Genomic DNA, 17306 nt, shown 5'->3' on the forward strand with positions numbered 1-17306 from the left:
CCATCACAACATTTCCATAATAAAAAATATCGATGTGAGAGCAAAAAAAAAAAAAAAAAAAAAAAAAAAAAAAAAAAAAAAAAGTAAACTAGCATACCTTTTACATTTACTTTATTTACTTTACTTTACATTTACATATGAAATGAAACCGACAAACCTCCTTAAGTGAAAGTTTTGGTCAGCACTCAACGGTATACGACATTTGCCATTTTTTCTGTATTCAGTTATAGATACATTTCTCAGCCATTATATTTTGAAAATATTTAGCTTTTAATATTTCGAATTAAAACTGCTTCGAGTCTTTAATAACAATCTACCAATCAGTGCTGGGAGGCCGTGCGCATTATGCAACTTTTCTGTTTGAGTGTGCCAAGTCTAAAAAAGTGTACTACTACTTATGTTCTTTTCTTGCATATGTACAGCAAAGTATTCAATTAATCTATTGCTAGAAAACTTATTAATAATAAATTATAACATAGATGCTAATTAAAGAAAACGCTATCGACGTTTGTAGAGCAAAATCAGCGAAACGTGGCACCACGGCATGTTTTCCGGGCCACATCAGCCTGAGTCGGCGTTTGACAAGCCGCGGTCTCCACTTTGCACTCGATCAGCTGTTCTACGCTCGTACCACAAGGCAGCCTCTCTCGCCTCGCAAAATGGCCAAGAATAACCTCCGAGACAAGCTAGATGGCAATGAACTCGACCTGAGTATGATGAGCCTGACGGAAGTGCCAGTGAAAGAAATTGTAAGTAAGAGAATAATAAGGAGTTCCCATTAGTTTGTGTTTATGTCAATTGGGTGCCAATAGTCATTGCAATGCTTCTCTGATTATGAAAGTCGGAAGTCTGGGTATTTTAAGGAAAGTGAAGAAAGTCATCGTTTCTTGTAGCAATTCCCGGAGACTTGACGTACGATCGAGGATATTTGAGAGTTGTAGAATATCTCCAGAAGGTTTCGTAGTTACCAGTTTGCTAACTATGCTGTACACGCGAGGTGATTTAACTGAACTACAGATGTGGGTATTGGTCAAAATTCTGCCAGCCGCCTTTTAGACGAAAAATAACATATGCAAATGATAAAGCGAGTGATTCTAAGAAACTTTTCTTCTATGTACTTCCTTCGCAACTCAAAACTAACGAAGTTATTGGACACATAAGTGTCCGTGAGCCCGTTATGAAGTACTATCTCAATATTTTAAAAATCGCCATCCGATATCCTTTCCTGTCTTTTGTAAACAAAACAATGATGCCGTTTCATTTTTGTACAATTATTCTAATCACCGAGATTCGTGCGTAGATAATGTCCACATAACGGTACACGAAGCAGATTTTGTGTCTGTATCAATATATATGACAATAGACCAGTAATACTCACATAATATTGAGTATTTACAATAACAAGTAAATTTCTTGTTCTGCGCAAACCGATGTGCCTCACCCATATTACGAGCAAAAGGGGCCTGAAGAAATGCGCGGGATTTTCAAAAACAAAAATGTTATCGCCTGAATTGCGAACGAAACATTTTGAAATATTTATTCGACACTACATGCGCGTGACATTGTCACGAAAGCCAATAGTATTACAGGAAATACTATTAACCAATCACGAGACACCGTGTGTGGAACAGGTATGTATAGTGGTAGAGTAAAGAATTAAGAATCGGCGATAGTAAATGAATCGTGTGTCAGAGTAAGACAGGAACACCATGCTTAACTAGCAATTACTGGCAAGGTAGCGATTATACTGTATGATAAACGGCGACAAATCCTGGCCAATGAAAACTGAGGAAAATGACGTCAGTATTTCTTGACCAATCAGAACTCGCTATTTTCGGAAAGTGTGCACCGGACAAAAAAAAACGTTCAGTGTCTGTCTGTCAACTGTGTGAGAAGGGTTTGGGTGTGAAATGTTGGAAAATATATAGCCGGCTGAAATGTTGATAAATCGCTATTTGCATTTTTCTGCAGAAAAACTACAACATCAACAATATTTGACTAAGTATACGGAGGTACAGCAATAGAAGGTTAGTAAGATTTAAATAGATTATAACGAGAACCGGCATATTACACACATTGCATATTGCACGAATATATATATACTCAAATATTTATAGAGTGCAACTAACTAATTCTTTGTCTTATTTTGCAATAAACGCAGGCAGATTATTAACAAACGCAATATTAATGATAAATATTAAACGTTAATTTCTTTTGTCTGTTGTATACATCGCCTTTGAATCGGTGTACAATAACCGCGCGCGCAATCAAATTGCCATAACGAATGGGGACCAGGATGACGTTGCGGGCATGTCACGGAAAAACTTCTGATGGGCGGGTCTCAATCTCAATCTCAACAATAATGAGCAGGGCGCTAAATGAGCGCGGGTGACGGAAAAGACTCGCAACGAGTGCACAAACCTTTTGGGAGTGTGATTTGTCTCGATTTGCGCATAGAAGGGGGCTCTAGCATTATTCCCATCGATAAACTAATGTTAAATGTAGCGTGCGACAGCAATAACTGAAAGAGCGGCGGCTCCATGGAGGACGCCGTGTCCATGCTGCGCAACCGTTCCTGCCCGATGTGAGCAGCACCGCAAATTTTAGGTAAAATTGAAAATTATGTAGGAATGAGGTTATCCGTTTGTGTGACGCGCGGTGATAGAGGGAAATGGACAACGCCATTTTATAGAACGGAAGAAATAGTAGGATGTATCATAGGTTAAGCTACAGCGGGCTCTTATCCAGCTATTAATGACGAAAATGTACCTCGCTCTTCAGGCTCATGGGCGTTCCTTCGCGGCAGACATACACGCTCGGGATATCGGCTATTTTTGTGTAATCAAAATTTATTGCTTTTGTATTGTGAGGCAACCAGACAAAAAGTAAGCCCAGATTTAACCGCACATTAGTAGACCGTAATTATATTGGTGAAACATGCGTCTTTTTTCCGTAGAGTTTAAACAAACACGATTTAAAGCTTTTGTTAGTTGTTTTGATATGTTTTGCTGTGTAAATCATGGAAATTTTTTCCCAAACATATTGCAAATCCTTCGCTTAAGCAACTCTGACGTCGAGAAGTACAAGTTGCGTCACTGCTTAAGCAGTCAGATGCGACGGAGAACAATAGCATTACAGCGCTAAACAGCGAAGGAATTATCCATTCCAAAAACAATCGTTTCGAAAGGAGGAGGCTGGCAGAATCTGAAATTTTACCCAGATGTGCACGCAGATATAATTTTCATGTATTCATTTTGCATGGCAAACTATGTATGAATATATGCTTGTGATATGTTGAATGATGCAGTAAGAACGAACTCTTAAATTAATTTACATTCAACTCGGTTGTATTTTGTTCTAGGGCCAAAAATACTAATTTGGGTAATTTTCTATATTACCTTAGCCTCTCCGATATCAATGTTATTGGTATCGTTGAATTCCTCTCACAGTCCACATTACAAATATATAATTTTTATTGCGCAGAAACCCCCTGTTAGTGACAAACTTGGCCCCGATAGCAGGGGAGGGCATGAAAGGTTCCAGGGAAGATGTGGGGTTAAATAACACTAATAACATAATCCACAGTGAAAATAACCATGGTTATTCACACGACTTTCCATTCCCTGCGACCCCCCCTGGGGGGGACTACCGTCCCCCAACCGCCGCCAAGGAAACAAAACCTCCACCACGTATTCCCGGCAGGCTAGAGCGTTACACAGTTATCGGCGATATCGGAGCTGGGGATGTATTACATTTACCTCGTAACATTCCTACTGAATTAGCATAATAACCTTGACAGAGTCAGTATTGTATACAGAGACGATTGTAGTATAATCAAGATGAACAAGGTATACCATGAACAGAAGAGCGGCGGTGGCCCGCTCTCTTTGGCTCGGTGGGTTTTGCGCCTTTCTCGATGCATCTTGTTTGTGTGCGCTCTATCCTGCCGGGAATACGTGGGGGATATTTTGTTTGCTTGGTGGGGGTTGAGGGTCGCAGGGGGCACAGCCCCCTGTAATGGAAAGTCATGTGAATAACAATGGTTATTTTCACTGTGGGTTATATTATTAGGGTAATTTTCTATATTGCGTCCGCCGCTCCGACATCGTTGCCCCTGCTATCGGGGCCAAGTTTGCCGCTAACGGGGGGTTTCCGCGCAATAAAACCTACATATTTGGATTGTACACAGTGAGATGAATCCAACCATACCAAAATCGTCGATATTGGAGAAGCGAAGGGAATGCAGAAAATTATCCTAATTTGGCTGCCTTAGCACATAAAGTAGACGATAGATGACAAATAGAAATTTTAAATTTTGTTTTTAAAAAGCAATCATGGCATGTAATACCTATGCTGGACCCTCTTGAAAAATCTGTTTTTAGAACTTACAAAATCATGTGAGAAGTGTGAAATTGTGATATTTGTTACTGAGAGTGACACACCCTTCAAAGGCAGTCCAAAAATCAGGGTATGACGCAAACCCAAAAACCCAACCTACCCTTTATATTCATTCCCTAGATGAGGGCAACCCCCCCTGTACTCCACATTGGTATAAGTTATCGAGAGGGACACACTGAGATAGAGGGAAATGAACACTGCCATCTCATAGTGTAAGAACTAGTCTTAGACAACATGGGTACAGCTGCAGCGGCTGTACTTGTACTGACTGAGTAACCAAATACTGGGATATGCCAAGGAGTACATTTGTTACTATGTGCTTGTCTGCAGTTCCATATTTATGCTGTCTTTGGTAATTCTTACAGAGAGCGACGCACCCTCCCAGAGACCAAGTCAAAAAAAGAAAAAAATGTTTTTCTGCATGAAATCCTATGATTTCATCGATTTTCAGTATTGTTTCTTCTGTGAATGAATCGTTCAGGAGATCGAGTACCATTTCTCCATCGACGATTTTGATTTGATAGTCCTGTTAGCAGGGGAGGGCATGAAGTATATCAGGGAAATTATGCGGTAAAACAAGCTTAAATAAGAATAATGATTTAAAAATGTGTAAAACTAACACAAAAAATGCTTAAAATCAGCCAATGAAACTCTACGAATGTAACCGCCATCTTTGAAATTTTACGGGCTGACGCGCCAGAAATCAAAAACTCTACGGGGACCCAACCCACATTTCGGCAAAACTCTAGGGGAATTCACACATTCCAATCCCCCCAAAAAAAACTATTGACCAATAAACCAACCTAATATATTAATACAAATTGCTTTAACTAGGTGTGCCCGAGGGGAGGGTTGATGGCTGGCAAGCCCCCAACACCCCCCAGGACACATTCTCTCCACCATGGTATGTACGGCAAGACAGAGCTGCATTCACACCGTAAAATAATAAACCAAATACCTTTATATCCAGAAATGTGTAACTTTCGTTTCTTTGTACTGTTGGGATTGCTTCGATTTTTAATCACCTTTTTCGTCATTTGGAACTCTTGAAGGGCTCAGTTATAAAACTGGGATGGTTACTAAAGTCTAATTATTCTTTGATGCCATTGTAAAAGTCTTAAAAAGAACCCAGAATTAACACAACACTGGAAACGCAATATTTTTCACTGGCTTTCAATCTCGAAATGAGCGGTATGGTGAGCTGTCAACCTGTGGCTGGCGCAAAAAAGTGTGAAACACTCCATGCGCAGGATTCTATATGAGGGTATAGATAGATATCATAATATGCAAATGAAGTATAATAACATTACTAAAAAACTTTTAAAGCATAAATGTGTACCAGCAGACACACAGATAATTAGCCAAATATCGTTTTGACAAACGTGTAATGAAACCCCCTTGGAGCCGGTTTTTTTTTTTTTTTGCGCATCGGGTTGGGTCTCCCCGGTGTCCTTGTGAATTTTGAGCTCGATCGGGCGAGCGGTTTCTCAGAAACTGCACATTGCTATATGTTGACAGTTGGAGTCATATTGTAGCCATATACTTTGATCTATGTAGGACTTTACTGACTTATATTGTTGAATAGACCATATTTTCTACTTGTGTGTGTCAGATTACTGTGTAAAGGAAGTTAGGTGTTTTCACGGGAGAAGAGAAATTCTGATTTTTTTGTTTTTTGTTTATTTCTCTAAAAATGAATGAAAACAAACAAAATCTACAATATTTACAAGACATTTACAATATTTACAAGACATTTAGATTATTCACAGGACGTGTACAACATTTACAAGACATTTACGATATTTACAAGACATTTACGATATTTACAAGACATTTACGATATTTACAAGACATTTACGATAGTTACAAGACATTTACGATATTTACAAGACATCCGTGGTATTTACAAGACATCCGCGGTATTCACAAGACATCCGCGGTATTCACAAGACATCCGCGGTATTCACAAGACATCCGCGGTATTCACAAGACATCCGCGGTATTCACAAGACATCCGCGGTATTCACAAGACATCCGCGGTATTCACAAGACATCCGCGGTATTCACAAGACATCCGCGGTATTCACAAGACATCCGCGGTATTCACAAGACATCCGCGGTATTCACAAGACATCCGCGGTATTCACAAGACTTACATAATATTTACATCACCTTATCAAAATTTCATGTAGAGTGGCGTGGTACTCCTTGAAGCATGGTGATGCACACACGGAGACTCCACAGGTGCGACACATCACCCGTGTCTCCTTCCTCTTCTTATTTCTGTTCCAACACTGGGAACATTGTCACCATCTTCGGAGGGGAGTGTCCTCTGGCATGTGTGGGGCAACAGGGGCAAAGCGAGCACGGGCGATGCGGTTCCTCCTTCCTCGGCGGTCTTCCTCCTTCAGGAGACTTCTCACAAGTTCCAACTTGAATTCTTGTTGAGCCATTTTTCTGCCAAGGAACCGGTGTACAGCCAGGGAATTGACCACAGCCATGTCCAAAAGGTTGAAAAATATTTTTTTGTACCATTTGATGGTTTTTCTCATGGACTTAGGAGCCTGAAAGTTGGTCACTGAAGTCAACTCCCTCCATGCCGTTGTTGTAGTCAGTTACAACCTTTGGCTTTATTTGTTGGATTCCTTGGCAGTTGGGAGGAAGAGCTACCATCTCGCTCGTGTGCACTGTGGAGAGCATGGTGACTGGCCTCTTGTCCAGCCACTGAAGGGCGAGCATACTCGAATCTGTACTTCGGAAGTCTACACTTCCTCGCCCTTTTGCCTGCAGGTCTATTGGCATCTGCTTCCTGTTGCTTCTGACCGTACTGACAGCGCTTGTTTTTCTTTTTTGTAGGTGGTGGAACAGACTAGGGGACGAGTACCAGTTGTTGGCATGTACTTCGTACCCCTTGTCCATGAGGCCCCCTCTCTCCAGCAGGTCTATCACTGCCTTCATGCTCGCGGGGACGTCCCCGCGATCCTTCCCCATGTAGATACGAAAGGCGGTGGTGTAGCCGGCCTCTGGCCCCAAACTCGAGCAGAGCTTGTATACCTTTATTCCCCTGCGTGCTCTCTTGTTGGGCACGAACTGCAAAGCCTGGTGGCGCCCCTTGAAGGTCCAAAGGCTCTCGTCAATGGAGACGACCTTGTTTGGCACAAAAGCTTCTCTAAATTGCATGTCGAGCACATCTACGACAGGCCTCAGCTTCCAGAGTCGATTATCTGCTTGACGCTCGGCCTGGTTGTCTGCGAAGTGTAGTGCTGCAGTCAGCTGATCAAATCTGTCGCGCGACATCATCTGCGGGAAAATCGCCAACGACATCAGAGGGTCGCGAGACCAGAAGTCTCGCATTTGCCTCTTGGACTGTACCCCATCAAGAACCACAGCCCAAGATAAGTACGAACCTCCTTCATGGTTGTGTCCTCCCATCCCTTTATGTGGGCAGAAGGCGTCCATGGATTCTGCGCAACATATCTGCAGGACAAGGAGAATTGGCAGTGTAAAAATCATGTTTGCAAGAGTCAGAGCATGAGAAATTGTAAACAGATATCTTCAAACCAACAAACAAGTAATATTAGATGATGTGCTTACCGATTCATCTCCTGCACAATCTTTTCTAACAGTTCCAGCATCAGGAACTGCCTGAAAACCTCTTCAGGTGTGGATTCAGCATCCAGGTCAGGAACCTTGACCCTAGGAGCTGCGGTAAAGTCGAAGCGCCGTAGCTCGTTCTCCCTCTTCCTCCAAACAAAGGAGGAGATACCCTGCGGCGCCCGACATACTCGTCAGTCCAACGACGTGTTGTCCAGCGGCACGAAGTCTTCCTCTGACTCAGTCGGAGAGCTCGGACTCATCCTCCGAGTCGCTGCCCTCCAAGTCGGAATCATCGCCGAAGTGAGGATCTGTGGAAGAATTCGAAAAAACACATAGGTTTTCCATAAAGTTACGTAAAAATGTAAGTCAGTATGCCAAAGAAGCCAGGTTGTACTTTTTTCAAATCAAAGGATGGAGAAAACTCACCGGAATGATCCTTGGTCCTGCGATGTTTCGCTGGCGGCGTGTACTTCTCTTGCAAGCCCCCACATTCCTCGTCAGAGGAATGATGAAATGTGTAAAGGAGAGGGTTAGGTGTATCCCTCAGGTGAGGAACACCACTGGAAGTCGAAGGCATGGGGTCATCCACTGCCTCGTCTTCCTCAAAACTGAGGGAGTGGATGGCAGGGGAAAACCGAGGCCTCCGGGAACGCCGAACGGTAAGCTGGCGTGACAAGATGCAAAGATCAGAGGTTCAAGCTGGCAAGTGATTACCTTGACTTGTCTTCGCCCTTTTATAGTTTTTTTTTCCATAGCCACCCCTAAAGAGGCGTGGAAAATCACGTGATATTGTCACGTGATGGCGTGAAAATCACATGATATTGTCATGTGATAATGTCATGGGAAATGGCGCGAAAATATAAGCCTAAACACCATCCCCGTAGAGTCGGAAAACTATGACGGCTAGCGCCGCACCCGTCATTAAGGAGATATATGGACCAGTTCGTGAACGCAAAAATGTGTTTGTGGATCAGTGTTGTGTTTTTCTTCGCAAGGTAAACAAGCTCATCAAATTTGAATTTGAAAGGCGGCCGCGCGTTATTTTTCATCATTTAGCGGTGACTATAGGGCCTGCGCATCTTAAACTATATGCCATCCCCTTCTATTTTTCCTGCTCTATAAGATGGCGGTGTCCATTTTCCTCCATCAACGCGCGTCGTTGTAAATAATTTATTCCGTCTTTTATTAATGTTATTGTATTTGGATAATCTTACGGGATGGATGCACTAAGTTAGGCAAATTGAATATAATGTTAATGTTGAGGACAAAAAGTTTGTTCTCAGTACAAGAAATAATTTGTAGACACAAACAAAAAGATCTGATCCCAAGTACACTGGGTCCTCCCAAATTTCATCTTGTCGTGCATACTAAGATGAAGACAGTGTTTTCCGGGGGGAGTTGGGGGACAGAGCCCCCCATCAACCATCCCCTCTGGCCATGCCCAGGCATGGCAACTTAGATTGGTGGATAAATTGATCAATATGGATTTGAGGGTAGTGGCTTATTTTCAAAACAATTTTGATATTTATTTGAAGGAAATCCATTGATCTGAATGATTCTTGTTTCTTGTGCAAATGGTTGTCACCCCATAGGAGTGATTTTTTCTTTTAATATTATTATTATTATTATTAATTTTTTTTTCTTATTTATTTATATATGTTCTTCCTCTCTCTCCTAGGAACACACAACTTTTTTAGTGTTCGTGTGATTCAAACACAGTTTGTTGCTTTCGCTAGAGCATCTCAACCCTGAGGCCATATGAATAGCTGATATTTGAAATTCCTTTTATTTGGGGTGGGGGACTGGTTGAGAGAGTACTTTTTTTTTTTTTTTTTGCATAATTGTTTTTTGACATACTTCAAAATAAAAAAACGGATTATTTTTATGGCCTCAGGGTTCTGATGCTCTAACAAAAGTAACAAACAGTGTTTGAGTTGCACAGAACTAAAAAAGTTCTTGTTAATTGTTCCCGATTGCGACGAACCCTCGCAGAGACTAAGGTCCAAAAGGGGGGGTAGAGTTCACGAAGCTCTATTTGGGTGGGGGCAAGGGGGGAGGGGGCAGAGGGGGAGTGCACGACGTCATTAGTAACCTGTAAATGTCAAAATAAAGAATAATACCATTTAAACATTAAGAAATAGTGTAATTTTATGAAAGATGAGCCAAAATGTGTCCCGACAACATTAGAAAGGCCATATAATCAGAAAGACAAGCTAAACTTTGTCTGATGGACACCGAATAAAATTCCGCTAAAGTAAACAAGCGCAACACGCAGTGGGTTCAAACTCGATATCTGATACACAATTTTTTATAAAATATAAAATGTGGTTATGTGAACCAAAATAACAAAAACATAACATATCAAATTAATCCCCCTGCTTAATCGCATGATGTCAATTGATTAAAAAAATATTTAAACAGTATACGACACATACTGGCATTGTGGAGGGTACAGACGAGCTGAGACGAGGAGGAACTGATGGAACCATTTGTTCTCCGCCGGGTACATGATTTGGAATATGGCCTTGGCCAAGTACCCAGCGAAGTGGTACTTCCTCCTGTCGAAGCAGGGCACTTTTGATTTGGCCTTCCTCCATTTGTGCTCGATCGTATTGGTGTGTGCTTTACTCTTGGGGTCAACAAAATAGTATGAATGGTTCACAGTTAAATGTTGATACCCCTCTTTCTCAAGACAGTTGTATGCCTTCTAGCAATCACTAATGACCGTTGTTCTTGGGTAAATACGCTCCTTAATGACGTTAAGCAAAGAGAGAGAGAATTGCGCGGCTCCATGGGTATGAGAAAAAATTTCCCACTCTTGCGGCATACTACTCTAAAAACCCATTGACCTTCAATTACTCTACCAACATCATATTTTCTTTTTCCAAATTTAGATTCATCAATCTTGACAATTTCCCTTGACCCACCTTATTTGTCGGATTGATTTTCAAAGCACTAAAAAAATGAGAACCTCCCGGCAGAAACTTAATCGCAAATAGTCTTATTCGGTAAATTAAATTCACTCCATGCAGATTCATAAGAAAACCTCTCTCTCAAATCCGCATTAACAAATTTTAAATTAGTTTCAGAATGGAGCTTACTGTTATCAAACCAGGTGTTCTTAAAAAGTGAGTTTTTGAAATTCCATCTAACTTTCCTCTTATTTTTGGGGGGGGTTTTGTCACACTTGAATTGATTTATACTGCTGTCAATGCGGCATTCCGCATCACATTTTGTGCATTTTAACTGCCCTAAAATTGTGCCGTGTGAGCGGCAGAGATTGAGCAAGAGGGCGGCATTGACATATCTTTCCCAGAATTGCCCGTGGCTACCATAAAAAATTATATTTAACACTAATTATCTCTCTATTTATCTATATTTAATTGTTATTAAAAATAAGTGATAAATTAATATTATTTAAATTCAAATATTTAAACATACCCCATGTCACACTGCGCACAGCAATTACTATTAGCTCCAGCCATGGCAAAGGCTTACCGGAAAGTGTTGAAGCAATTAACATTGTGTATTGTTCCGACACGGGAGGCAAATGATGTAAAGAGGCAGTCCAGTTGTTACATTGTGTACTATGAATAAAGGTTATGATAATAATATTAAGAATCATAAAAATAGTGTACATTACATGAAAAAGAAAATTATAATGTAAAACTATTCAAGGATTAGAGGAAATGTTATTAGAAATGAGATAAAATATTGGTTATAATAATTACTAATCAGAAATGTCACGTTGGTAAAAAATGGCGAACAGAAAATGTGACATTTATAGAAAACGTGGTTATAGAAAATGGAATTACAGAAAACAAGACACATATAGAAAACAATTTCATAGATAATGTAGACATAAACAAGCAACTCTGCCTGTAGAAGGCTGTTTTGACTTAGTCTCTGCACACCACGTTTAAAAAAAAAAAAAAAATTTACGCGCCCCATGTAACTGTAAATTTAAGGCCTGTGCATCTTATACAATGTTCTATCCCCTTCTATTTTTTCCGCTCTATAACATGGCGGTGTCCATTTCCCTCTATCTACCGCGTCCCTGTAAGTAACTTATTCCAAGTTCTGTGTTCCTAACGCTGTGCAAACAAACAATGGAGATATGCCGTTCTATATATTGGACACTTACCAAAGTTCATTATCTGTGTTACTTTTGGCTAAATTTAATTGTTATATTAATAAAAAAAAAAACTTAATTACTGTACTTAACAATGCGATAATTAACCAGTTGGTCGGAATTATCATTCTCAATAGGGACGTTATTCCGTAAAGGTATGTCTTGTTTTTTGTTTTTTTTATAAGTTGATATTTCTGTCTGAATAGTTTAACAAATGCATTGAACCATAGAGACAACTAATCTAAACCAGATAAAACCTTTTTTTTTTTCCTAAGATTTTAAAGAACGGAGATTTGTGGATAACAATATTAGTACAAAATCATCCTAGTTATAAAGTCCTAGCATGAATACAACATGGTGGTTCAATTTTGAGAATTTTAAAAGCACATATATTTACTACTTGGAACTTGAGATGGTCACTGGGTGTTTATTTTTGAGGAGGATCATATGTAAGTAATACACGCATCTAAAGTTAAAAAATGTAATCATCCTCATTTAGTAGCCCTACATCAACTTATATATGTAAAGAAATAAACTATATTAGTTTTCCCTATCTAGCCGTTTTCTTTGATAATTGTCAGTAGTAGCAGTTTGCAATGAGAAATGAGAGAAGAGTTGATTATTAGTCATTTGCACTCATTATCTTTGCTAAGAAGTGCATAAAGTCATGCAGACGCCTAGGTGTGCTTGGATATTTGCGTATTTATAGTATCTAGGACCAACGGTAATGTCTAAACATATTTTTTATCAGAAACTCACGAAAAGTATGGGATGAAGACTGCATGTACAAATGAGCTCAAAATTCCATATAGATTTTATTTCAGAATTGGTATTACAGTGTACTATCATTTTCTACATGAAATAATTGGTATCTCGCTTATATCTCCAAAGTTCAATAATTCGACAGTTAGGTACTTTTTGTATTGAAATGCTCTTTACAGCAGGAATGACTAATTTCAAGTCATGTCTCTATACAATACACTAGCTAACTCAATTTGACCCCAAAATTTTTAACCCCCTTAGTTACAGTTCCTGTAACTAAGGAAAGCTTGATGGAGGGCTCTACCCCCCAACACCTTGGTATGTACTGCAAGATAGAGCTACTCCAATTCTGTAAACAATAAATCAAATACCTTTATATTTTGAAACACCAAACTGTCAAACTTTCCTGTGTTTCTTTCTACTGTGAATTATTTCATTTCTAATCACTTTTTTTAGCATTTGGGGAACATGATGGGCTCAAATATCAAACTGTAATGCTTATTAAGGTCTATTTCTTCTTCATTGCCACTGTATAGTCTTAAGAATAACCCAGAATCAACACAACGCCTAAAATGGAACATTTGTCGCTGGCCTTCTGTCACCGAATGGCTGGGAATCCTGTCAAAAATAGTGCCCTGAAACACGCATATGTGCATGCACAGAAGGTTCTTCGGACCAATTCTCTTACAAAACTGTATAAATCACAAAGCACACAAGTGAGGTATAACAACATTTATAAAGGCCGTTGAAAACAAATGTGGAACAGCATACACTGATTATTAACAAAATTACATTTTGACAAGCATGCAGTGAACCACTTTGCACATCGCAGTAATGAGTTCTTCAGTCAGTCCAATGTTTATGTTCGACATGTAAACAAGATGATCGACTTGGCTGAAATTAGGCTCTCACCTCTGTTCATTTACATAGTATCTTTGGGAAGCATTTGCACAAATGCTGCCATAGAAAAAAAAATTGTCTTGTGTTTGTATCATTCTATCATTTGATATAGCTTTTACTACCCAACTCTGCCACTACCTCGAACTGCATGTTGTCCAATAAATTTGGTGCTGTGGAGTTAGGGACTAAGAGTATGGTGAGTGTATCCATACTGTGGAAGGTATAGGTTACTGAGAAAGAATAAGAAACAAAGTAAATTAAGCTGCAGCTTCCTCATATTTACCGCCAAATGACTAAAATGTCCACTGCATATCACAGTGCAATATCCTTGCACAGCCAGAGTTCTTAATGTCCATTTCCTATAGGTTGGCATGAAGTGCTAATAAATGGGGGGTTCAGGGGGGCTTTCCCCACCTGTCTAGGGAGTGAAATAAGGTAGGAAAGGTTCGGGTGAGTGTTTGCATTTGCATGATACCCTGGTTTTGGGACTTGGGTCTCTGGAGGGTGGGTCACTCTTAGTAACAATTATCAAAAGTGGTTCGAAATGAAGCAATCCAGACAGTAGAGAGAAACGAAGGAAAATTTGGTGTTTCAAGATATAAAAGTGGTAATTAGTATCGAGAGTGATGCACCCTTCAAAAACCTAGTTCCAAAACCTGGGTATCATGTGAACCGAAACACCCCCTAAGCTTCCCTACCTTCTATTTATTCCTTAGACAGGAGGCAAGCCCCCCCTTTACCCCCCATTATTAGCACTTTGTGCTTACTTATAGAAAATTGCTTACTTATGGAAAATGGACATTAAAAACTATGGCTGTGTGAGGGTGTTGTTGACTTGCTCTCTGCAGGGTGATATACAGTGAATATTTCCATTATTTTTTATAATTACCACTGGGGGTATGAATTCCCATAGATCTTACTAAAAGGTGGGTTGGATTCTTTTTTTTTTTTTTTGTAAGTTGGCATGTCGGTCCGTAGACTTGCATAGATTTTCATTAACAGATTTTAAGCATTATTGGGGATGTTTTAACACATTTTTCTTCTCTATTCATATTTAAGCCTGATTTACCCCATAATTTCCCTGATATTCTTCATGCCTTCCCCTGCTATCATGACTATCAAATCAAGATTGTCGGTGGAAATGGGTCTTGTCTACAATTTATTTGCTCAAGAAACTACCGCCAGCATTGTTGAAATCAGTGGATTTCTTTCAAAAAAGCTTTTTTTTGTCTCTGGGAGAGTGCATTGCTTTCCATATCAAAGACCCCCCTAGTCTCTGAGTGGACCTAGTCTCTGAGCAGTAATAAGCAACTAATATTTTTGTCATAACGCAGTAAATATGAACTAAAAATTCAAATGTAGCAGCGTTGTTTATGACTATATTCGTTATACTCTTTAGGATGGTGTATATTGCTCTGTAACTTGTACTGAAATTGCTTTAGAGAGATCTTTGATAACAAGATGTGCTGAGAAATCATTAGCATTTAACAACCAAGGAAAAATTCAGCTTACGTCATGCTAAAGAAAACTTGGACAATATGAAGTTTGAGATTGGTGGAATTGGGTAATGAAATCTATATGAATTAATAGAATGATACAAATGAAGACAAAATTCTTCATAGGCAATATATGTGCAAATACTTCCTAAAGATGCCATAAGTAAAAGAACAGAGAAGCGAGTTCATTTTTAGCTAAGTCACTCAACTTGTTTAGATTGTGAGGGTAAATATTACACTGACCGTTTAACTCATTATTGCCAAATACCAAGTAGTTCATGTATTAGTACATACTTGTCATTGTGATATTTTGCTAATTATCAGTGTTTGCTTTTCCACATTATATGCTTTTAATGTCTTTGATTAATGTTGTTATACCTTCTTTACATGTTTAAAAATTTATTTATACAGTTCTTTATTAAAATCTGTGCATATGCATTTTTACCACTGGGATATTTGACATCGCGAGACGCCATTCCCTGACAAAATGCTGGTGAGAGATGTTATGCTTTTAGTGTTGTCATTTTTAAAACAACATAGTGGCTATGCAGAAGAAATAGACATTAATAAGTATCGCATCTTGATAGGCCATTAAGTGCCCCAACTGCCAAGGAAAGGGATCAAGAATCTAGCAATTCAGACAGTAAATGGAAGCAAAGAAAAATTTTTGTTTCACTACATAGAGGGATGTGGGTTAACCCTTTGGGTCGAAAAAACCCTCTCGAACAAGTTGTAGCAATAGGGTACTTCTGTGCAAAAATCAAATGAAATTGAATGTCTTATTGTTTTTGAAGATGTGACAATAATTCAAAAACTGTTCGGCCGATTAAAAAAAAAAAAATTGACCATATTCAATGGGAAGGGGCCCAAATGAAAGGGTGTGAGTTTCATCAAAATCAGCAAGAAAAATCGAAAAGTAAAAGAAAGAAAGAAAGAAAAAGAAGAAGAAAAAAAAAAAAAAGACCGTCCCCTAAAGCCCCCTTATAAGTGCCAAATGAGCGAAATCACACTCCAAGAGTGCCACTATGGGGCCAGATTTACTAATGCATTAACAAGACTGTAAGAGGTTTGTTTAGATCATAAATGAAGCTACTGTCTTGTTTCTTGCAAAGAGCATATTTTCAAAACTTCTGAGATCGTAAACACATCTCGCTACAAGAGACATTTGCCGGAGCCGAAACCACTCATAATGCTTATTGTAGTGACCCTTCTCAACTCATATCACTTATGATTACTTTAAAAAATATGAAAATGTGACTTTGCTTTCTGGAAATGAATTAGTGTGCAATGAGGCATGATAAGGGAAAAAACAATATGGCTAATGTAAATAAGCATTGACCTTTATTAATGCATGAAGAGCATGGAAACACTTGATGTAAGCCTAATGTAAATCATTCAACAAGTTTAATTTATCATGAATTAAGGGGACTGTCCCTGGCGGGGGGCGGGGAGAGTCAGGGATTTTGGGTTGGAGTGGTCGAAAATGAGTTATGGTCAGTTTCATATTCATATCAGTGTAGAATTACCCACATGAATATAAACTCCCGCAATGAAAAATTTAGGCAGGGTGCGAGCTAATAAACCTGAGTCCCAGTGCCACTGTGTGAGCAAGTTTCACCTTCCTGTACTCTTGCTTTACAGGAGCAAATATGTTGCCTTATATGATGACATTCCCTATTGAACTGGATCACAGGAAGATAAAAGTGTCTTATTATAACAGTCTCCCCCCAAAGTGAAAGATTTATGATATGAAAAACAAGGAAAAATAAAAAATCATTATATTAAAGGTCTAAAAGCAGTGATGAATTTACAGTTTTGAATATACCCATAATATATAGCTAATATATAAGTTTCTTTAAGTAGACTGCTTCAAGCACCAAAGTTTTCTTCATCTTAAATACCCACATGAGTTTGGTACAAAGCAGAATAAAAACCACAAGTTATTGAAGTATTTCTCATAGTAGAACTTTCTGTTCATCATTGTGTATGTGTGTATTTTGTATCCCAGGCATAAAATTGCA

General features: G+C 39.2%; 2 protein-coding genes across 2 annotated transcripts in view; one reads left to right on the top strand and one right to left on the bottom strand.

The window, feature by feature from the left end:
- The first annotated feature begins 464 nt into the window (after window positions 1–464).
- Window positions 465–17306, top strand: part of LOC138864547 (leucine-rich repeat-containing protein 59-like) — a 17126-nt gene continuing 284 nt past the window's right edge. Inside the window, exon 1 of the mRNA XM_070132105.1 lies at window positions 465–749. Within this exon, the coding sequence (XP_069988206.1) occupies window positions 480–749 (270 nt within the window). The 5' untranslated portion in view covers window positions 465–479. The remainder of the gene's footprint in view (window positions 750–17306) is intronic.
- On the bottom strand, window positions 6955–8132 carry LOC113828639 (piggyBac transposable element-derived protein 4). The gene is made up of 2 exons (XM_027381645.2): window positions 7993–8132; window positions 6955–7875 (listed from the first exon to the last, which is right to left on the bottom strand). The coding sequence occupies exon 2, from the start codon at window positions 7855–7857 to the stop codon at window positions 6955–6957; it is 903 nt and encodes a 300-aa protein (XP_027237446.2). The 5' UTR covers window positions 7858–7875; window positions 7993–8132.

This window comes from Penaeus vannamei, chromosome 17 (assembly GCF_042767895.1).
Source record: "Penaeus vannamei isolate JL-2024 chromosome 17, ASM4276789v1, whole genome shotgun sequence".
NCBI classification, from domain to species: Eukaryota; Metazoa; Arthropoda; class Malacostraca; order Decapoda; family Penaeidae; genus Penaeus; species Penaeus vannamei.

What these genes read in the sequence shown, in the direction of transcription:
- LOC113828639 (XM_027381645.2), bottom strand. Translation starts at nt 7,857, where the DNA reads ATGGACGCCTTCTGCCCACATAAAGGGATGGGAGGACACAACCATGAA.